Here is a 21,368-nt window from a genome sequence, read left to right as displayed (position 1 = left end):
AATTTCAGAATGATATAAAGAATTAAATTTTAAGGACATATTAGTTTTTTTTCTTTTTTTAATTTTAAAATTTACGAATTATAAAATCTTTAAAAAAATCTGAAAAAAAATGTGTCATAAAATTTGCGAATTTCAGATTTTTCTGGCAAAGAGACTAAAGGTTATCAATTATTATTAATCATTGCAACTTATAAAAATTAAATAAAAAAAGAACAAATTATGTACAGCTGCAATAAACAAAAACCGCAGTTCACTAGAGGGCGTAGATATAGAGTACAAACTAGTTACTAGACTAGTGATGTCAACGTTCACCGTGACGTCCGTTTGGTCGAGTGATTGATCTTTCTGCCTTTATATCTATGATTTCAAGTTTAAATTGGAGTTGAGTAGCAGACCCAATTTCGGGTATACTAATATCAATCTTCAACTCTCTAATCTTGCACTTTTGAAATCAACCCAGAAGAAAAGGGAACTATTGGATCAGACAGTGGGACAAAGAATAGCATTCTTAGAAAACTCTTAGATTGAACTAAACCTTTGCATTACTATGAGAGGGAAACCACAAAAACACCCCACGGTTTGCCCGATGGCAAGAGGATTCTAACCCATGATCCGTCTACCACTGGGGATGTATTACGTCAGCGTGTGGCCAGTGAGTGCAGGAACGAGAATTCTAATCTACCAGTTCTCGCTGGGATTCAAAACTGGGTCGCTTCATTGGGATGCAATTGCTCTATCTCCTGGTCATTGCGGCCCATCTTCCGTTGTTGAGCATTAAGATAATGGGCTAGTTCTACTCATTTCAGCTAAAACTCAACACCCTGACCTCATAGATTTTCATTCTGTCTTCCCCCTAACTAGTAGTGCTCCGCGTATCTGTACACATAACTTTTTCAGTTATTTTTGTACTTTCGTAACGTCTGTTACTACATATGGGACCTCAACCAATGGGGAATTACATTCGGGCAAATAAAAATCTCATAATTAATTAATAATTCATGCATAAGTAATCGCAGTGCCACGCGCAAAGGAAAAAATACGAAGTTTTGCGATCATCTAGAAACTTTATAATTATTACACGAAAAATCGAAAGATTTTTTTTCATGAAAATGAATGACGATATTGTTTGTGAAAATTCCCAGTATATTCCCAGAATTATGAAGAAATATTCCCAGTATATATTTTGATAGAAGTGAAAGTTAATGTTTTTCGTATTATCTGTTTCTGCATTATGAAGCAAAAATCGATTCTCCTTGCAATATCGATAACGGATGAACTTCTCCTCGCCATCTTTTGTATTGTTGTTGTTTTCCCGCCAGCGCTAGCCAAAACATAACAGAGGTAGTTTGTAAGTCGTATTAAGTGTCGCATATAACTTCAAGCATCAAAAACATCTATTTAAATGATCAATTAAATAAAAATGAAGGCAAGAATAAGCTATTTCAAATTTTTGCGTGAATTAAGCTTTTAAAAGAGTTATTATATTCGATAGATTATCTTTATTTCGAATACATTTGACCCTATCAAATTGACGCCTCTCAAAAATTAAATTAGGTGTATCAAGGTATATTATATATATACAAATTTAGTCTATAATTTCTGTTTTTAATTGTTGAAACAAAAGACAAGTTAAGAAATCAACGTTGCGTTTCGCCATGCATGATTACTTTAAATGTATTAAAATAAAAAGAGAGATAGCTAAATTTGTTTTAATTTTTCTTTAAACTTAAAAGTAGATAATATTTTGTGTGTATAATTCTATTTATCGTTATATTTTGCTTTCGCAAAATATTTGGTAAGTACTACACATTATAAATTGACACTCTGGTAAGACACAATTAAAAGCCTCGTCTGTCTTCAAAAATTAGCTTTTTATTTTTATAATTTTGCACTCTTGGATACGTATTTGTTGTATATATCTACGGTTCTCGGCAAAATAAAGTTTACATGCATTATTAAGTTTTACAAAATTATTTGAAACAAAACTTCTTTTCCTATTTAGTCAAAAGTTAGATTCTATACTTAAGTATAGAATCTAGGCAAAAATTTTTTTCTTCCCTCAATAGCTTATTTTTTTAATCCCGTTTTAAGCATTTATCTTAAAATCTATAAATTTCCTCTTACAATTAAAATGACAACATTCAAGCTATTATGTATAAACAACATTAAAATGTCTTTTTTGCAATTGTGTTGGGCTATGTTTAACTATAGTTATGTTATAATGTCTTAATAATGCATGCATTTTAATGTTTTTACCTTCTGTGTTCAGAATTTTAAGCTCAAAACAAATTTCATGAGTAGAAAAATAAAGCAATGCTCATTTTTATATTTATAGGATACAACACAGCTGCCAACTCTACTGGATTTTGCCAGTTTCTACTGGTTTAATAAAAATTCTAATGGTTTTTGTACATTTTAGAAAATTCCCTAAAATTGTGAGTCTGTTTCTGAAAAAAAAGTCCCTATTGTAATAGAATTTCTGGACAAATTATTATTGCTTGCTTGAATACTTAAATATGTATTACTAATACATAATGAAGCAAGCCTCATTTATAAAAATAAGTTTACAACCTTTTATTTTGTTCTAAAGTGTTCAGTTTATTTTTATTCAGAATTTTTTAAATGGATGAAGAAACCTTTCAACTATCTTTGATGAATTAATGCCTATTACTATTTAAAATTATAATTGAACATAATACATAACATTTCAAGTTCATTTATTGCTATTCATAACAGGAAAAATTTGCAGTCCTTCTATTTTGATGACTATAAATTTCCCTATGTCTAAAATATTTAGTACATTATGAAACATGTTATTTTGTAAAATCTCCTGGTTTTTTTCTTATCCATGTTGGCAGCTATGAAGATATCAGAGTGTAAGTAATAATTGAATGCCATAAGTTGCTGTAGTGAAAATCTAATAAAAATTACGCTGATAGTAGAGGTTTCAAATGAATTTGCTTGTAATATTGAGATTCAAGTCTATTTGTGTGTCTAATTATTTTAAAATTAAGAATAGGAAAGGGGAATGAATTAAAAATATATATAAGGTGTGAGAAAAAACCTGTTATGGAGATTTAACTTAAATTTAATTTTTCTTTTCTTTCAGGTTTATGTATAGAATAAGTTTTCAGCCATCTTACAGGGAATATTTACAGTTCGGTATTTTACTTGTGGAAGAGCTGCTAGTAGTGACATGTAGATAATCCTAAAAGCCTTCTTTCTTGTTCTTGAAATGATAAAATACATTTTTGGTATGCACTATTTCTTTTAACAAGTTTTCCATATTACAAATTTTAATAACGTATTCAATGTACAATAACTTGAAGTAATATTTCTTTGTAATGTTAAATATTTAATGTGTGTCATTTTTCTTATAAGTATTTAATTTATTGTGTAATAAGGCAATATGAATAATTGTTTTAAAAATTTTTTAAATTTGATCATAAAATTATGAGGAAATTATAAAAATATTTTGCGGCACCAAGGGGTTAAGGAGAGCTTTTGGGGAAAATTTTAAGTTTCAGATAATGTAAGGACTTAAGCCTATTGATATTGGTATTTGTTTTAAAAATTTTATAGAAAATAAAATTTTGCATCTTTAATGTTTTTTAAGATAATGTAATTCAATAACTTTAAAAAATTTAACTTGACTCAGTTTAAAAATTTAATAGTGTATACTGATCAAGTTTTTATTACACTAGGATGTCTTTAATTGCGATTGTTTTTTATTGAATGATAAGCATTTTTTTTTCTCCTAGGGACATTTTTCATTCAATATGTCCTAATATTCAGTTTCCTGTTTTGATCTGTTTTGTTTTGTCTCAAAATAGACTATTTCATCATAATTGTTAACATTATACATTAGTTGTATGGCAATTTTCATGTAATTTCTATTAATTTTCTTATTGCTATCCTTTGATCGTAGCTATTCAGAACTATAATATACTTGTTTATTCAACAATATTGAATTTGTTATAAAATGAGCATACAGAATAAAGTTTAAATAAGTATATAATGATAAATTTTTAAATATTTCAAGTAAGTTTTGAAATTTTAAGTTTTATAATTTTTCTTATTTACAGAGGATTTCGTTTGGGATATGAATTTTTAATATTTACTTAGCTAATAAACCAATTAAAACCAAAGCTCTTGTATCGAGAATATTGAAATTTTTCCGTTTGATTCAGATTTTTTTACTTATAATTAAAAATAGACTATGGTATCTTTCTAGTATTATTTATGAGAATTAAAAATATTTATTAAGTTTTTAAATATCATGATAAAAATAGGCATATTTGGAATAACTTGGCCTTTTACTGTCTTACAGAGGTGATTGTATTCCGATGGTATCCGGGAATTCCGGGTTTTTCATATTATCCTTATGAGTCTAAAAATTACGAGCAAGGCATATGATTTTTCTGAGAATATTTCTGAATTCCGCTTTTCTTAAGACCATTGATTCTTGGACTTTCGATAATCAAAACTTATAATCCGGCAAACTTTTCACAGAATTACGTAATCTGAAATTCAACATTTGAAAGTTTCGCTGATTCCCGCTAACGAGAAGCTTACATACACATGATTCTTGTGCCAATGGGTAGAAATCCACCAATTGATTCTTTTGGTTTGGCTGATTTTTGCCATTTTGAATATTTGAAACTGCTCAGGAATTCACTAATATCATGATAATCATGGAAGATAACATGATCTACATGTGGTTTGAATATCAAGCAAAAATTTTCGTATTTGCTTAATTTAAAAGTTACTCTTTGCGATTCATATTTACGGGATTTTGAATTCCAATATCGCGGTTCATATTCACATGATTTTATAAGTATAACATCGCGATACTTGCAAGAACTAAGATTTTTCTTAAATTATTTACTATAAAGGTGTGATATCATCATTATAAATCTTACTTATAAAAAATTATGCTAAATTTGAATCATATATGGTATACAAATTGATATCTTGGTATTGATTTTTTGCATATGAAATTTTCAGGATTTTTCACTTAATGTCACAATCACCCTTGGTCTTAGTTAAACATAATCCTTAACCACACCACTACAACTGTAGAAAATCTTTGCAAATAAGTTGATTCAATATCTATCAAAACCTGATTGAAAAAATGTATTAAATGTTGTTGATTATGAATTGAATTTTGCCATTATGGAAGCTTCGGCGTTTAGTCATTATCTTCATTCACTCTTACCACCCTTTTCTCATCTTTATTTATCTATTTAAAATCCTGGAATGCAAAATACATGAGCTTATTACCGATGATAGTGATATTGTTGACCATTTTTTCTTTGTTTGTAAAGCATGACATTCCAGAAATAGTTCTTCTCACATTTCAGAAGCACTTTTAAATCTAAAGAAAGCGTCATACATCCAAAATATCTTTGGCATGAGGCCAAAGTACTTTTTTTTTAGATAAATAACTTATTTTATAGAAAGTGATAATAAACACTCTAATTTTAAATTTTATGAGAATTTTTTTTTAATATTATGAATTCATATTATAGTTTTATGAAATTCTTTTTCTCTCTATTTTCAGTATGAAATATTTTACTGTAGGTGTGGGAGCTAGCAAATAAAACCAAGTATGCATTTGTTTCATTTAATATATTCTTCCATTTATTATGCTTAATTTATAAAAATACAAAATATTTTTATTACATTTCAGATGTTTTGGCGATATAATTTGATCACTGGGTCTTGCATTGAAACACTGTTAGACAAGGAGGTAAATTATCCTTATTTTCTTCTAATTTCTGTATGGTAGTTCTTCATTCTTTTATTTGTTTTTAAAAATTTCTTAATGGCAAGAAAACTATTAGAGTAATTTTTACTTTTATCTTTATTATTTACTATGAGGGGGGTTCTGATATGCTTAAGATTTTTAATTAAAGCATCAGTTTCTTTAATATTTTTTAAAGTTATTTATGTTTAATATTTAAATTGTCTATTATGTTTTCCCCACTATCTTAAATTTGTTTGATATGAGTCCTTCTAATACAAGTTTTTTTCCCACATTTTTTTAACATAAAAATATAGCAATGTAGATAACTGAAAAATCAAATTTAAAATGAGATCATAACTTTTTTCGCTTTGTATTTATTCTTTTTCTGTAAACAGCTATTTTGATTTTATTTCAGTGCAGCATTTTTTCTGGCGAATACAGTAATATAGAAAACTGAGAATTTTGGTGCTAAATTATTAAAATAACTGATAATTAGATGAATTGAAAACAATTTTATTTCTCTTCCACTCTTGAATTTTTTCCCCTAGGCTGCAAATTCGTTTTTTAATTATATTTCATAATTTTTATAGACAACTATTTTATTTTTTCACTTATATTATGATTATGATTTATTTATGATTGATTCTATTATGATTTGTTTTTACGAAGGCCAGAGTTGGCAAGGTTTAGGTCAGAATGGATTAATCCATGGTTGAAACCAGGGTTTAAATCGTCCTGTCCAAAACCCCTTTGTCTGAAACTGTCGAAAATCCTTTTATTCAAATTATGTCACAATTTTTAAAAAAAATATTGGGAAAAATAAAATATTAATTTTTGAACAAGAAACAGACAAGTTTTTATTTTAATAAAAAATTTTATTATTATTTTTAATATTGCATTTATTTATCTTAATGCAAAATAGTAATTTATCAGTATTAAAAACATATTTATTCATATTTAAGAGATAAAATATTCACTTTCGTTGTTCAATGAGCTTCAAAAGTTATAAATCTTTTCTTATTATATTATACTATTTTTCTTTTAATAAGTTAAAGCAAATTGTATAAAAAGTATCAAATATTTATAATGTATAATATATTTATAATACATGTAACTATTGTACATATAATAATTACATATATTTATTATATGTACAATAGTTACACATATAGAATTTTTACCTTTTATCAACGTTCAAGGTTTAGAACACTTTAGGACATTTTAAGATAGTAAAACCCACGTGTCTTGTCCAAAACCAGTTTAGGACATCCAAAACCCCAACCCTGATTAAAACGTATGTTTTTGTCTAGAAAATACAGCAATATTTATATACGGGCCAAGATTTTGGAATCTCCAGAGTTTTCGCATATCTTAAATGTACCAATTTCTGTATGTTCCGGATCTTTTACTGTATCTTAAATTTTTTTACTTTCAGAATGTGACCCTGAAAGAATTAATGGATGAGGAAGACATTCTCCAGGAATGTAAGGCACAAACAAAAAAGCTTATAGATTTGTAAGTTATATTTTAAGAAATATTAAATAGATCTTTTCTTTCTTTTCCATAATATAATCTTAGTTTATGAAATATTTTTAATTGAAGCTTATTTATTTTTAGTGTTAATTTTAATTATTCTGGACTTTCTCTTCAGTATTTCTTAAATCATCATTAAAATTAGTGCCACTAAAAATGTGTAATAACTGCTAATTGAACAGATTTATTCTTCAGAGTGAGTTAGAAAGTTTTAAAACCATTGCCAAATGGTATATCAAAAACAACGAGGGGATGTGTTACTCGAAAGTTTACAAATCAACTGTGTAGGTTCAGGGAATGTACAGTCCCTGGCCATATTATTAGATGCACTCTAAGATTCTGTGTTAAATTACAATTATCAGGTGATACTATACAGCTGTATTGTTTTTACTCAGATGAAACTGGTTTGCATTTGTTTACGCTCCTGTATCAGTTGGTTAGCATTGTCATGCAATATGTTAAAAATAAATACAATTAGGAAACATGTAAGTATATAAAAAATCTCCTGAATAAAGACCCATTACATGTATGTTTAAATATAAAAGTGTTGCTTATAAACTCGTGCAAATCATGTAATTATTAAAAAATGCAGTGCATCTAATAATTTCGTCTATTTATTAAAGTATACTAATACAATACCTGCTATAATAAATATCCTATATTCATGTATTATATCGTCTAATTTATCCAATCGTCGAATTTATATTATATATCGCCTAATTTAGCCAATTAATACACGAACGTAATCAAGTTCAAACCGGTTTCAGTCACATAAAAACAATAAAGCTGTATAGTATCACCTGATAATTATGAATTTACATAGAATCATATAGTGGCTCTAATAATTTGGCAGGGTTATATATAGTTGTTTTCTTACATCTCCAAAAGTAGATAAATGTCATTTTATAGCAAAAGGAATTTTTTTTGTACATTTAATATAATAGAACAATTACTATTAAAAATATATTATTTTTGTCTTTGCAATTAAATCTCAATAAATGAAATAGATATATCTCTTAAAAACATTTTCTATATCTCATTAAATATAAGTAGTTTTATGAAATTCTATTTGTAGGTCATGTTTATTAAATGTCTATTTTTTCCAGCCTCATTGAACCAGAAATTTTGAATAAAACGGTTTCACTGATATTAAATGAACCAGATCCAGAAGAAGATGAAAGGCAACGCTATAGGTAAGCTCCCTCAATTTAAATTTGTCATGTATATTTTCAAAAATAATGCCCTAAATTATTATTATAAATAAAAACCCTAAAAAACTTATGTGCTAATAATCAAATTTTATTCAAAATTAATGATTTACTTATAAAATTAAACACAATCTTCTCTCTGAAAAATTGTTCTTTAGTCATATTAACCCACTAGTTGTTTTGCAAAAAGGCGAAAGTGGGCGAATATTTCTCCCTTTTACACTATTTCTGTAACTAATAACGTGAAAAAACCAGTTATGTACTGCAGATTACAATACCATGGTGCATAGCGTTTTTAAAAAGTGCTTAATTTTCCTTTTTCAAAAAGGAGATTTTCTTTCGTTATTATATCGATTTTTGCCACGTGTTATAGAAAAGCGTGGTTTTTACATTGTTATATACAACGTTTTCACAATTCATTTTGCCGTACTGTAGGTCCATAGCATATGAAGGCGTCAATCATTTTACATGTTTGGTCAAATACTTAGGAATCCGTATGTGTGTCTACTGAGCTCGTTTCGGTGAGATTATTGCTTTCTCATGTGCAACTCAGCTGCATTTTGCAAGATATTCCCAATTTCAGGTTTCATTTTCCTGCCTTTGATATCAAACCGAAAAATCTCTAGATCATTTTATAATGGCTAATATAATCAAGAAAAGAGTTCTTTGTCAGAAACTAGTTGTTTTCTCATGATCATCTAAAGTCTTTGCAAATTATTTTATTTTATTAATGTATATAGTGCTTAAAAATATTTTTTGAGTGTTTAAAAAGTACTTAAAAGGTGCTTATTTTTTGTTGAAAGATTTGGCTACGCACCCTGAATACCACTTCTTGCGCCCAGAACAGTCAGCGGGTTAAGATTCTTGAGTCTCAAAAATGTAGAATTGTAGTAAATTTAAAATATTGGCAAGTTCAATTTTTTTTTTACATTATGTTCAACTATTCTCTTAAATTTTAATCATATGAGTGTTTAGTTTGATGCCCTGCAAAAATAAATGCACCTTATATTTCAAATTTGTTTTAATCATTATTAAATTGAATAAAAAAATATGATTAACTATTATGTAGAGAACTATTTTTTGATCCATGTAATTAGTTTTAGAAATATGATTAAGATAGCAAAAATAGCATTTCAATTACTCTTTTGACTGAAACTATAGGAATCACTTTTTTAAAATCGTAAGGTCAAAAACTTTTAATCTAATAAATAAATAATGTATGTAAAAATTATATAATAAGTCACTCAGGATATCATTTATTCTTGTATATTGCAAATCATAAATGCATTTGAAGTGCTTTAGACAATATTTGTTCAGAGGTGCAAATCACATTTTGAAATTGTTCAGAAGAGCAAATTTAGTGTAAACACCTTGATATTTATGTAGGCAATAAGAAGTTTCTGCTGTAAGCTAGTAAAATTAATAATAGCTCCTTGGATTGAAACTATTGGAATCATATTTTCTAAATTGTAAGGTAAAAAAATTGAATTGATTTTATGAAAAGGGTATATTTAATCATAAAACAATTCGATCTGATTTTTATGTAAAAATTCATTCAGGATATAATGTGTAATTCTTACACACTGCAAATCCTAAATTTATTTGAAATGCTTGGGGCAATATAATGTTAAGCCATGTTTTTTAAATAATTTAGAAAAGCAGTTTTGGGGAAGGCATCTATATAGGCTGTAAGATGTTTCTTTGCATTCTTATATAAAAAAGATTCCAAGGAACAGTTTTATATAAAAATGTTACTTTGGAAAAGTGGTTTGTCACTATATTGCCCTGAGCCTTTCATTTCCTTAAGATATAGAATTTAGTATCAATCTTTGTAGGTATGCGAATCGAGCATGTGAACTGTTAACTTTTGACAATCCCCAAGTTTATGATGCAATAGCTAGTGATGAAGGCATCTTGAAAAAGCTATATGACTTTTTAGATACTGACGAATCTTTAAATCCTCTATTGGCCAGTTTTTTCAGTAAGACTATGGGTTTGTTGATTATGAAGAAAACTGAAGCAGTAAGTGATATGTTCTCTAATTTTCTTTCTTAAATTAGTATCTGAAACAACAAATCATTAATTTTCAGCTGATTTTTTAAAAATTTATTTTCATCTTCATGAGCGCTAATTTTGAATTATTAAAAAGAATAGTTATAAAACCAAAAACTTTTATTTATAAATATTTAAACCATAGTTTTTTTGAAGAAAGAAAAAACTGTCAAAATTTAAATAAAAAAAAAAGAAATTATGAGAAACTGGAAATTGGTAAAATGCATAACTTTAATTTGCTGGCATATTTACCTCAATAAAATTTCTTTTTTATTTTATTAACTACATATTGTCCAGTGTTCGCCAAAGTGGCTCAGTCAATTATGGGCACAAAGTGGCAATTTATGTTCATAACAAATGTACAAAATGTTTTACCCAATGTAATGTATAAATTAAATGGTTTAAAACAATTTTTCCACATTCCTACACCCCAGAAAATTCCTTTATTAACAAATACCTTTAAGATATTTATTTATTATTTAATAGTATATACTGGGGAAATTTATTGTCCTTCTTTAATATTATTCTCTACTATTATTATATTCTGTTTTTTATTCCAAATTAAAGGCTTAAATTTAAAAGTGGTATTCTTTTATTATAAAGTAATCCTCTAATATTACCTTATTATGTAACATTTTTTGAAAATCATTTTAAAATAAGTTAGGTTTACTTTTATATAAGTTTTACATAAAACTGTCTCCAGTCAAATTATACATTTAAAATAATGGAACATGTAAGTATTGGTAGGAATTCACTTAACACAATATTGCCAAACAATCTGGCAAAATATATTTAACTATGGGAATGGGAATTTCAAAAACAAAATTGTATATTTTCTATGATAAATGGAAAAAATAATTATGTTTAAATTTTGTTCCAAATAGACTCTGGAACTGAACCTGTGTTAATCGAATAAAAAGTTTTGTTCCATTTTAATTGAGCAAATTTAATTTTTTATGCAACAATCTGTTAGTCATCAATAAATAAAAAAAATTTTGTAGCAATTTCAACCCCCCCCCCCAAAAAAGGGTTGAATTGCAATTAATGTTATAAATAGTTACTAAGTATTTAACTTTCATGTTAGAAGCAAATTCTGCATTCTCATTAAAGATTCAGGAATATTTAAAATATTTCTGAAAAACCCTAGATGGACTAGGCTTTTACAAAATAAAATAAAAAGTTTTTAAGCCCTGAAACTGCCTAGACTTTTCTTTTTGTTTCAATTAAGTCTCAAAATCTTTAATCTTCGTGTTATCTGGTCTAACAAACACTTCTTTTTTCAGTTTTACGTCAGATAAATCTGGGAACTGTTTGTAAAGATATTTGAGGCATTCACTTTTTTTGTTTTGTTTAATACTTTCATTTCATTGGGCCTAGTATTATGTGATAAAATTGAAGTAATGCTTTTTTTTTAGTCATCAACATTTCCCTTTGATTAAATTTAACTCTAGCATTGAATGTTTTCCTGATTGCCCATTCTTTTTTATTATAATGTTTTTTGTCTCTGTTCACAAAGAAACCAGAGAAATTTTGTGTACTTTTTTTAACTGCTTAAGTAACATAGAAACCACTTTCAGATCATGTCTAACTGCCACACATGAGATATATCAGCAAGTACAATATTGTGCTTAAAAGTCTTTTTAATGATTTCAGAGGAAAACTGAGTGAAATAGTTTTTTTTTTTTACTCTTGTTTACTAGTTAATGTCACCAATTTACTATTTAAAGTTTATAGATATGTTTATCAATCTCGTATAAATAATAATTTTTTGGTTCTAGCTATTATGCTTAGAAACTGTACTTGATAGTACTTTTTCATTATTTTTCTTGTACCTGGCGTCCAAAAAACTACACACACATATATACACACACAAATATCTATCTTTCAGTCACCTTCCCTATTAATACATCAGTGCTTACCAGTTTTCCATTGTTCAAAGCTATGATGCAGGTCATTAGGTCGCACCTGCTTCAGAAAGTCTGTCTTTTTTGCCTTCACATCTTCTGCAAAATAAAAATGTGTTCTCTCCAATGCACTTTTAACTTTTGAAAAAGTAGATTTTGCATGGTGCGAGATCTGGTGAGCATGGAGGATGCTCGAACACATTAATGTGCTTGTCAGCCATGAACTGTTTCACAAAGCGCATTTTGTGCCTGGTGTGTCAAGTTTTTGGTACCAGTATTGCGCAAACCTTTGTCATAACGTAAATTTTCGGTTAAGATTTTTCTTATTGTTTTTCCATCATTGTTCGTTGTATCTGAAATCATTTGAACACTCGAATGCCTGCACTCACACACAATTTTGTTAGTTTTTTTAATGTTTTAATCAATTCTTTCATCAATTTCAGCAGAAAATATTTCTGTTTCAATTAATTTTCTCAATTTCAACAGAATCGTGAAGTCACCGGACGACCAGAATGTTAATCTCCGACAATATCTGGACCTTCGGAAAATGGTTTGCGCCATCCAAAAATATGACTACATGATGCGCAATTATCGCTAAACACCTCCTTTAACAATTTGAAACATTCAGTTACGAGTTTTTTCACAAGAAATGTCAAGTTAATGCGCTGCTCAATCTTTAAGTTTATCATGATCGCGTCATTTCGCAGGCATAGGATGAAAAATAAACTATCCTAGATAGAGGGAGGAGCCATTTGCACTGTAAGCATCTAGGTAAACTACATTCTATTTCCGCTTCTCAGCACCAAGCTTAATGGCTAGGGCATGTTCAGTCGGGTTATTTAATTTTCACACCTCGTGTGTTGTATATATGTATATATATACACACGTATGTTTGCTTACATACTTGCATATATTGTATGTAGCTGTGCATACTAACATATATTGTGAGTACTATTTATGTATACACGTGTACACATATTTTGTACATTGTAAGTACACTTGTACAGTCCGCAAAAAAATAAAGATATCACCCTGAATAACTTTTGTTCTAATGATCGGATTTTCACGATCTAAGTGTCAATCTTGATGGTTTCCGGGGGTGACTTCAAATATGCTAATTAATTAGTGCTAACTATTAATTAAGTTACGAAATCAGACACAAAAACGTACTTTCTCTGAATAAACATGTACTTTTTTTTACATATTTGGATTCCTAATCTTCAAAATATAGGGGGTAGCCGCAATCTGGGAAATATGGTACCCATAGTTTGGTCAGGAGAGCGATCCAAAGTTCGTACCCGTTAATGTTAATTTCACTTTTTACGTTTTTAGTCATATTTTCAAAACTAATAAAGCAATTTGAAGAAAATTGCGCCCACTCATAAAACTCATTTACCCAAAGATAATTTCATGAAAAAAAATAATTTTTAATAATTAATAATTATTTTTTATTATTTAATTAAATTGAGGATGAAAAAATTTTGAATTAAGGTATGAATTTTTTTATACCATTATAATCTACATATTTTTCAATAGAAAAATCTAAGGTTTCAACTGTTTTTATTTATTAGAAGCTGAAAAAAATTAAAATTAATTATTTTTAAAAAAATAATTTGGCGACAATAAAAAAATGATTAAATGGGGCGATTAATATTAAAATGTGATAAACTTGCGAGGAACTTGACTTCGCGCACGTAGTGTAAAATTTCATTCATATTTTTTTCGCTAATAATCGTTTGCTAATCTTTTTATTTTTATTTCTTTCAAACTATAAAATACGATGTTTCTTTTTAGTCATTTAATAATTTATTTGTAATTTAGTAAAGAAATTATGAATAAAACATTTTGAATAAAAAACACTTTATTCAACGAATGTCTAGTTTTATAAAGGCGTGCTTCTGATAGAATATGATTATGCACCAGATTGTGCTTACTTAATGTGATTATTTTTTAATTTTTGATTTTCTTTTTCAATAACTGATACAATTTCAATAATATACATACGTATGCATAGATTTGGAATAATACATTTATCAATTTCTTGAATATATATTTTATAATTATTAATACGAATGCGTAGTCAAAATTTTTAATCATCTTAAAACTTCGCCCGTTGGCTGAGCGGTAGCGCTTCGCGCTGTCGTTCCTCCGGCCGGGCAAGGCTGACTCAGCCTTTCATCCCTACAGTGGGTCGATAAATAAGTACCAAGCATGATTGGGAACTAAACACTGGGGGTTCCGCGTTCGGCTGACCACCTGACCGGAACATCTGCTCCTGCACCCGAGAGCTCTAGGTCCAGAAAACTGAGATTGGCACAGTAGGCCTTGGCCCTCCATGGGCTGTCGTGCAGCTGAGTTTAGAGTAGAGTTTTTTAAAACTTCTTTACATCTTATATATCGCCTTAATCTTAAAATAAATTTGTAAATTACCTGTCTGTGCGTGTTTCGCAGAATTATTTTTCTAACTTTTTTATTGCATTTTAATTCAATTTTCTTTAAATTCTATTATGTATATTTTTTTCAAATAATATACTAATCAATCGTTTAAGTACTTTAATTTATGTTTTTCTTTAAAATAAAATTTATTTTTTAAATTATTGCTAAGTTCTTATTGAAAGAAAACTTAGAATTATTGCCAGCTATCTGAGAATTAAATCTTGTTAAGAAATTAAAAATATTCTATTGATCACACACAATATCATTCGTAGCAGAACAGCTGACTATTTACTAAAAATACTATTGTTTACGAAAAATGAAAATAAATTATTAATTTTATTTTTTTTATTGCTTCTTATTTATTCGAGTAATGAAAAGTAAATGCGTATGTGCGCACAGGGGAAAAATTTAACTGATTGTTTTGTTTTTTAAATGAACAAAAAACTATGGGCATGCAATTTTAATTCAACATTCAAAGTTAATCTTGTGCGCTAACCCTTTTAAGTTACCCTTTTGTCTTAAAAAGTTGAAAATATTTTCTTTAAAAGTTGTTTGTATGATTTCTAAACTTTTGCACAGTTCAAAAAAATATTGCTATATCAGGAAAATGTACGATATATATATATATATATATACAGGGTGCGTAGCGTTTGTAAAAAGTACTTAAAGGTGCTTTTTTGGAGATTTCGTTTTTAAAAGCTTTTAAAGGTGCTTTTTTCAGCTTGCGTTTTTAAAATGTGCTATTTTTCTGAATAATTTTTCCCCCCTTCAGTGATGTCTGGTGGATCCCATGCATTTCACGAAAAATGGGGAGTTTCAGCGTTTTCATCATAGAAGAAAAATGGGTGAGAATTTCTCACCCTTTCTCAAAAACAGGGTGAGTTTTCAGAAAGTTAAGTGATATTTCTAAAAACTGAAAAAATACAAATAGACTTGGAAAAAAAATCATTTCTTTTATTATAATACATTTTTAACGTCTTCTATTTTTTAAAGCATTGAATATTTTTGCTGCATCATCATAGAAGATTTTGCCTTTACTAGGTATTTGTCCATCTTACATTAGTGCATAAAAAAATTTGAGCGTCTTACATGAAAAACCATACCTACAGTAATCACGTGATTGCAGAGAAATGTGTTCTGAAAGGGGTTCCGTGGTTCGGAGGGGTTGTGTTCTGTTGTTCGAAAAGGTTCTGAACAATACCTACTGGTAAATAGGGAAGCTAGATAACGGGGCAAGTGTTGAAAATAATGAAGATCCAGGAAGAAAAGTGAAGCGGATTTTATTCTAAATGACGTAATTCGAAACTTTTTCCAAAATGCGAGAATTTCGCGAATTTTGAAATTGATTTATAGAATACGCGAATTTCTCGCGGTAATCATTTTTTAATGCGAGAAAAGAAAAAAATATGCGAGATTCTCGCGTTCTCGCGCTGTAGTGAAAACACTGAGTTTGCTACGTAATCATTAACGCTGACTTCATGTCGTACCCACGTTATGACTTGCGCATGCGCGCACACTTGTAACCGAAACCCGAGTGCTCCAATTCAGATAATATCAGATCCTTATGAAATGTTTTCTTTTTTAATTTATTTTAATTTTATTCTTGTTTATTTTATTTTACTTCTAACACCTTTTTTGACGTAGGGGGTAAGGGTACTTTTGTTCTGAGTTCAGGGTCAAGTTGAATTCACTCGGTGATGTGGGAAAGTCATGATTGTTTCGATTTACGCTCCTATCTTTTTTGATTTTTTTCAATGCTAAAACTGTTCATAAAAAGTTTTTGTTTTTCAATAATATCATTGATCGAATATGGATTTTTTGAGTGCTTGAAAATTTTTGTAAAGTGCTTAAAAAGTTTTTAAAAAGTGCTTATTTTTTATTCAAAGATTTGGCTACGCACCCTGATATATATATATATATATATATATATATATATATATATATATATATCAAAATGCTTTTAAAATGCCATATAACATTTATTAAGTTTTACAATTTTATCGAAAATAAATACCGTGATTTCTATAAAATTTTGCGATTATGCATCAGAATAGCTATCTTTTTTCAGGTCCACCTTTGCTTGATCACTTTTTTTTCCTTTCCTAAGAAACTCGAAGTGAGGGGCAAAAGCATTTAACCCTACAACTCTTCATAAATTTATGATAACTTATGAAAATTTGGTTTTAATTCAAAACTGTCATACAAATTACATTAAAACAGCTTTAAAAAAATAAATAATGTCAGTTAAAAATTCAAAGATTCTATAATCTTGGAGAATCAAAAATAATTTATTAATTTATTTAAATTTCCTTTTTAAAGGAGATTTAAAAAAAAAAGAAGAAAAAAGCCCAGAAAGCAAGGCGAAAAATTCTTTTAGTTGCTCAGCAACGAGAAGCACTATCTTTTCCCATCTTGTCATTCATTCAGTTTCTTTATGGTTGTTATAAATTATTTCCCCTTCTATGGCGAGGTAATTTGGCATATTTTTAAACCATCGCCAGATATATAAATCCTTATTGCGACCTAATTTACAACCCATTTTTTTCGAAATTTCCAAATATTTATTCCAAATATGTAAAAAAAAATACATGTTTATTCAGAGAAAGTACGTTTTTGTGTCTGATTTCGTAACTTAATTAATAGTTAGCACTAATTAATTAGCATATTTGAGGTCACCCCCAGGAACCATTAAGATTGACACTCAGATCGTGAAAATCCGATCATTAGAACAAAAGTTATTCAGGGTGATATCTTTTTTTTTTTTTGCGGACTGTACATACAACATACGTAAGTGCGGATATACTATCTAATAACAATGTATGTAAACATATAACTTTTTTTACTTATTCATGCAAGCATTTATATACAATGCTTGTTGTGTAAGTGTGCATGTATGTACAACATATTTATCTTTTCGTGCAGTAACTATTTTTACACTTATTCATATTTGAGAGTACTTGTAATCATTAGATTAGGATTGTGAGTAAAAATGTCTGCTTATAATCGTACATATTGATTACATTGATTTCTTATAATAAAATATTTGGATCCATATACCAGTTATTGTGTCTTGTTGTGATTACAGGTAATCATAATCACTTTTTATCTCAAATCATCACTTGTAAATTATAAAAATTATTACAAGTAGTATATTACTATGTACTTTTTATTAGTAGTTGTTGTCACAACCGTAATCAATTAGAGTACTCCATGTCTATTTCTGTTGATCATTGAGTTATTCACTTATTCTTGACTAATGAATAAAGAATAATACTTGAAAATAATGAGTGATTTATTCTTTATTCAAAATATTTCTGACTAATGAATAAATCTTTATTCATTATTCAAGAAGATTTTGAATAATAATTCATTGTTTGGAATCAGAAATGCCCATGCCAGAGGGTCATGTAGTTGAAAATAGTTTTTTAAGTTTTTACCAAGTTTTTAGCATATGTTGAACAAATTTTTAGCTTGAATTTTACATGGCAATGATCTGTAATAACAAATATCTTTTTTTTAATATTTTTGTTTGTCAGTTTTATATATTTTTAAAGTTCATTTTCTCCAATTCTAAATAAAATTTTTACTACTATTTTTGTTTCCAGATATTCAATTATCTTAAAGATACAGACTTTGTAAATCTTATGCTAAAGCATTTGAACACTTCTGCAATAATGGATCTATTACTCCGTTTTATAGCTATAGAAAACAATGACATGAGGACTACAATAATTAAGGTAATATACAGATTATTTACCAAATATAATTATTATTTGTTAAAATAATGATGTAGCTGTTTAAAAAAATATCTAAATAATATATATTATAAGCATGAGGATTATATCTTTTTTATTTATTTTAAGATATGAAGGAAAGAAGATTTGAAGAATAAATTTGATTATACTTGATTTATTTTTAAAAACTTAAAGTTGTTTATAGTAAGATTAAGTAAAACTGAGTAGGCTTTAAGAAATATCTGCATAACTGCCAATTTTTACGCATTTTGGCTCCAGTTTTTGCTATTCCAAGCTGAGACTCATATCTGATGGAAATATTTTGACTGATCAGTTGGATCTTCCCTCTTATTAATTATGCTTTTTCCTAACTTGCCACAATGTAAAAAGAAAACTCAAGGTTGAAATAATTTTTTTTTGAAGGAGTAATACGTCCTTCGTATAACTTTTTGCGTTTTAGTTAAGGAGAAGAAATTTTTCGACTAAGCTTGTTACTATTTCTTCATTTTAATGATATGCAAAATGTCCAGCGCATTGTAAATTGGTTCATGAAGCAAACACATTTTGTATAAAATTCTGAGATGTTTTGTTATCATTACTTGCTTACATTATTTAGTGTATCTTGTTTTATTGTATTGTTCACATTATAAAATCAAGCTTGCTGTGTGCTTCTTGTTTATTTCTATCATAATGTAATTTCCTGGAAAATTCTGTGCCATGGCACATATTTGTTTTCTTCAGGTTCAAAGTTTAAATAGTCATCTTCATAATCTTGTTCAAAAAAAATTAATCTTGCTGCCAGGTTGTCATAATAAGATTGTAATAAAAATAATGAGGCTAAGTAACCAAAATAACAGTGTTGAAATCAATAGCAACAACTACTGAAAAAAATCACATATTTAAGACGCGATTCAAAATTCGAGTGTCATAGTATTGAAAAATCAGGATTTTAAAAGCCATGTGACTTTGGACAAAATTGCCTCAATTCTAAATTCGTGTCTGGTTGTAAAACCACATTTGATTTAATTTTATTTTAACCAAATTTAAAAATGTCACAGTGACTGAGTTTATATTTTATTACAAATTGGAATTCATCACTGCACTCATAGGGGACATCATACTGTCTTTTGTTGATCAAAAATTAGCTTTATCACATATTTTGATGAAAAATGAAAGGTAAAAATAAGAAAACACTATTTTTACAGCAAAAAACTTTTTATTTCATAATATTTGATCAAGATTTAATTTTTAAGTAGTTAAAAGTAGATTTTTTTATATTTATTTTGTATTATTTTTTTATACATTTTATAAATAAAGATATCTTTCTTATACAGTGGCTCAATGAACAAAAACTCATTCAGCAGCTTGTTAGCAGAATTGATCTTGAATATGATGAAGAATTTAACTGTAACGCCTCTCATTCTCTTTGTGATATAATAAAAATGTCTAGGGAACACATGTCACTGCTGCAAGAAAAAGCTGATCCTAATCCATTATTAGAAGCAATTGAATCGTAAGCATTGTTATGAAATATATAAAGTTTTTCTCAACTTTGATAGTTTATTTTTTTCTTTAAAGTTTTTATTTGCATAGCTTCGAGCTATTGTTTATTTTTATTGTAATTTTTTAATAACCCATGCTGATGATAGAGTTTTTGCCCTTTATTATTAAGCAAAAGCATCATAATTATACGTGTTATAAAAATGCAAAGTCATGAGGTCGACAACATAAATCAGTCTTCATAAATCAACAAGAATAATCATAAATCAACAAGAAATGCTTAAACTAAAAAAAAATTTCTTTTTCCATAATTAGCTTAAATTTTTTTCCTTTTTTAGAAATTTGTATAGTTATTTAGATATTTACTTTAAATATTAGTTTTTATGGGTCTTTTTTAAAGGTATTTTGAATGCTGAAAATTTTTTAAGCGCCATTAATTGGGTTGCTTTGTCCATTTTTTAAATAAATGTTTGAGCAATAAACAGCTACAAAAATTACTATTAAAGGCTTTGCAAGTAATCAGGACTATGTAATGTGGGTAAGAGTGAGGCAGGAGCTTATCACTAAATGTATGATTTAATGATAGCGTTTCAGTTTTAAATAAGTCGATTTGTTAAGTGACTGTAAGCAAACATTTTCAGAATGTAGCCTTATAACCTTAACCTAATACATCAGAGTCTGAAATTCAGAGGTAGTCTCAGAGAGATTTCTAGAACTTAAGAAAAGCAAAGCAAGTGCTCTTCATGTTGTCTAATTCTGTAGGCTGTAAAAAAGCTGTATTTTATTGTAATTAAATTATCACTGTTGTAAAAATTAAATTTAGTAAACTGCAATATCCTTGTTGCATAATTTAAAATAAAGTTCCAAATAATGTACAGGGCCCTAGTAATTGTTCATTTTTAAATTACTGATATTAATCTGAAGGATTATAATCAGAAATATAGTTTATTATTGTAGTAGTATTAATATATGTATTTTAAATATTCTAGAGTTGAAGTTATTACTGATCTTCTAAATCATATGTTAAAAGATACAAGAAAAGAACATGCTGTTGTCAATGGTATTCCAGTTCTTTTGTCGTTGCTTTCTTTTAAGAAACAAGGGTAGGTATAATATTTTAATTATTTTGGTTTTCACTCTTTGATTTCATTGTTTATTGTAAAATATACTAATTGTGTGGATAAATATTACTTTTATATCTTTGATTTTCGCTCATAATGATTATTGATGAAATATTTCATTATTTTCAAAC

The 21,368-nt window shown here is 27.9% G+C and overlaps 1 protein-coding gene across 5 annotated transcripts in view; it reads left to right on the top strand.

Moving 5' to 3' along the window:
• The first annotated feature begins 1,237 nt into the window (after window positions 1-1,237).
• Window positions 1,238-21,368, top strand: part of fmt (phosphatase 6 regulatory subunit 1-like protein fmt) — a 65,842-nt gene continuing 45,711 nt past the window's right edge. Inside the window, exons 1-10 of one of the 5 annotated variants that reach the window (XM_016072176.4) lie at window positions 1,238-1,341; window positions 3,110-3,254; window positions 5,564-5,609; window positions 5,693-5,752; window positions 7,185-7,264; window positions 8,389-8,475; window positions 10,326-10,512; window positions 18,488-18,619; window positions 19,951-20,129; window positions 21,106-21,219. In XM_016072176.4, coding sequence (XP_015927662.2) covers window positions 5,693-5,752; window positions 7,185-7,264; window positions 8,389-8,475; window positions 10,326-10,512; window positions 18,488-18,619; window positions 19,951-20,129; window positions 21,106-21,219 — 839 coding nt within the window. In that variant the 5' untranslated portion in view covers window positions 1,238-1,341; window positions 3,110-3,254; window positions 5,564-5,609. Of the gene's footprint in view, window positions 1,565-3,109; window positions 3,255-5,563; window positions 5,610-5,692; window positions 5,753-7,184; window positions 7,265-8,388; window positions 8,476-10,325; window positions 10,513-18,487; window positions 18,620-19,950; window positions 20,130-21,105; window positions 21,220-21,368 lie in introns of all 5 variants that reach the window. The other 4 variants (XM_016072175.4, XM_071188416.2, XM_071188417.2 and 1 more) reach the window with 4 other exon arrangements.

This window comes from Parasteatoda tepidariorum, chromosome 12, assembly GCF_982258835.1.
Source record: "Parasteatoda tepidariorum strain Cologne lab strain chromosome 12, Ptep-v5.0, whole genome shotgun sequence".
NCBI lineage: Eukaryota > Metazoa > Arthropoda > Arachnida > Araneae > Theridiidae > Parasteatoda > Parasteatoda tepidariorum.
This window is presented reverse-complemented; position numbering and strand designations above follow the sequence as displayed.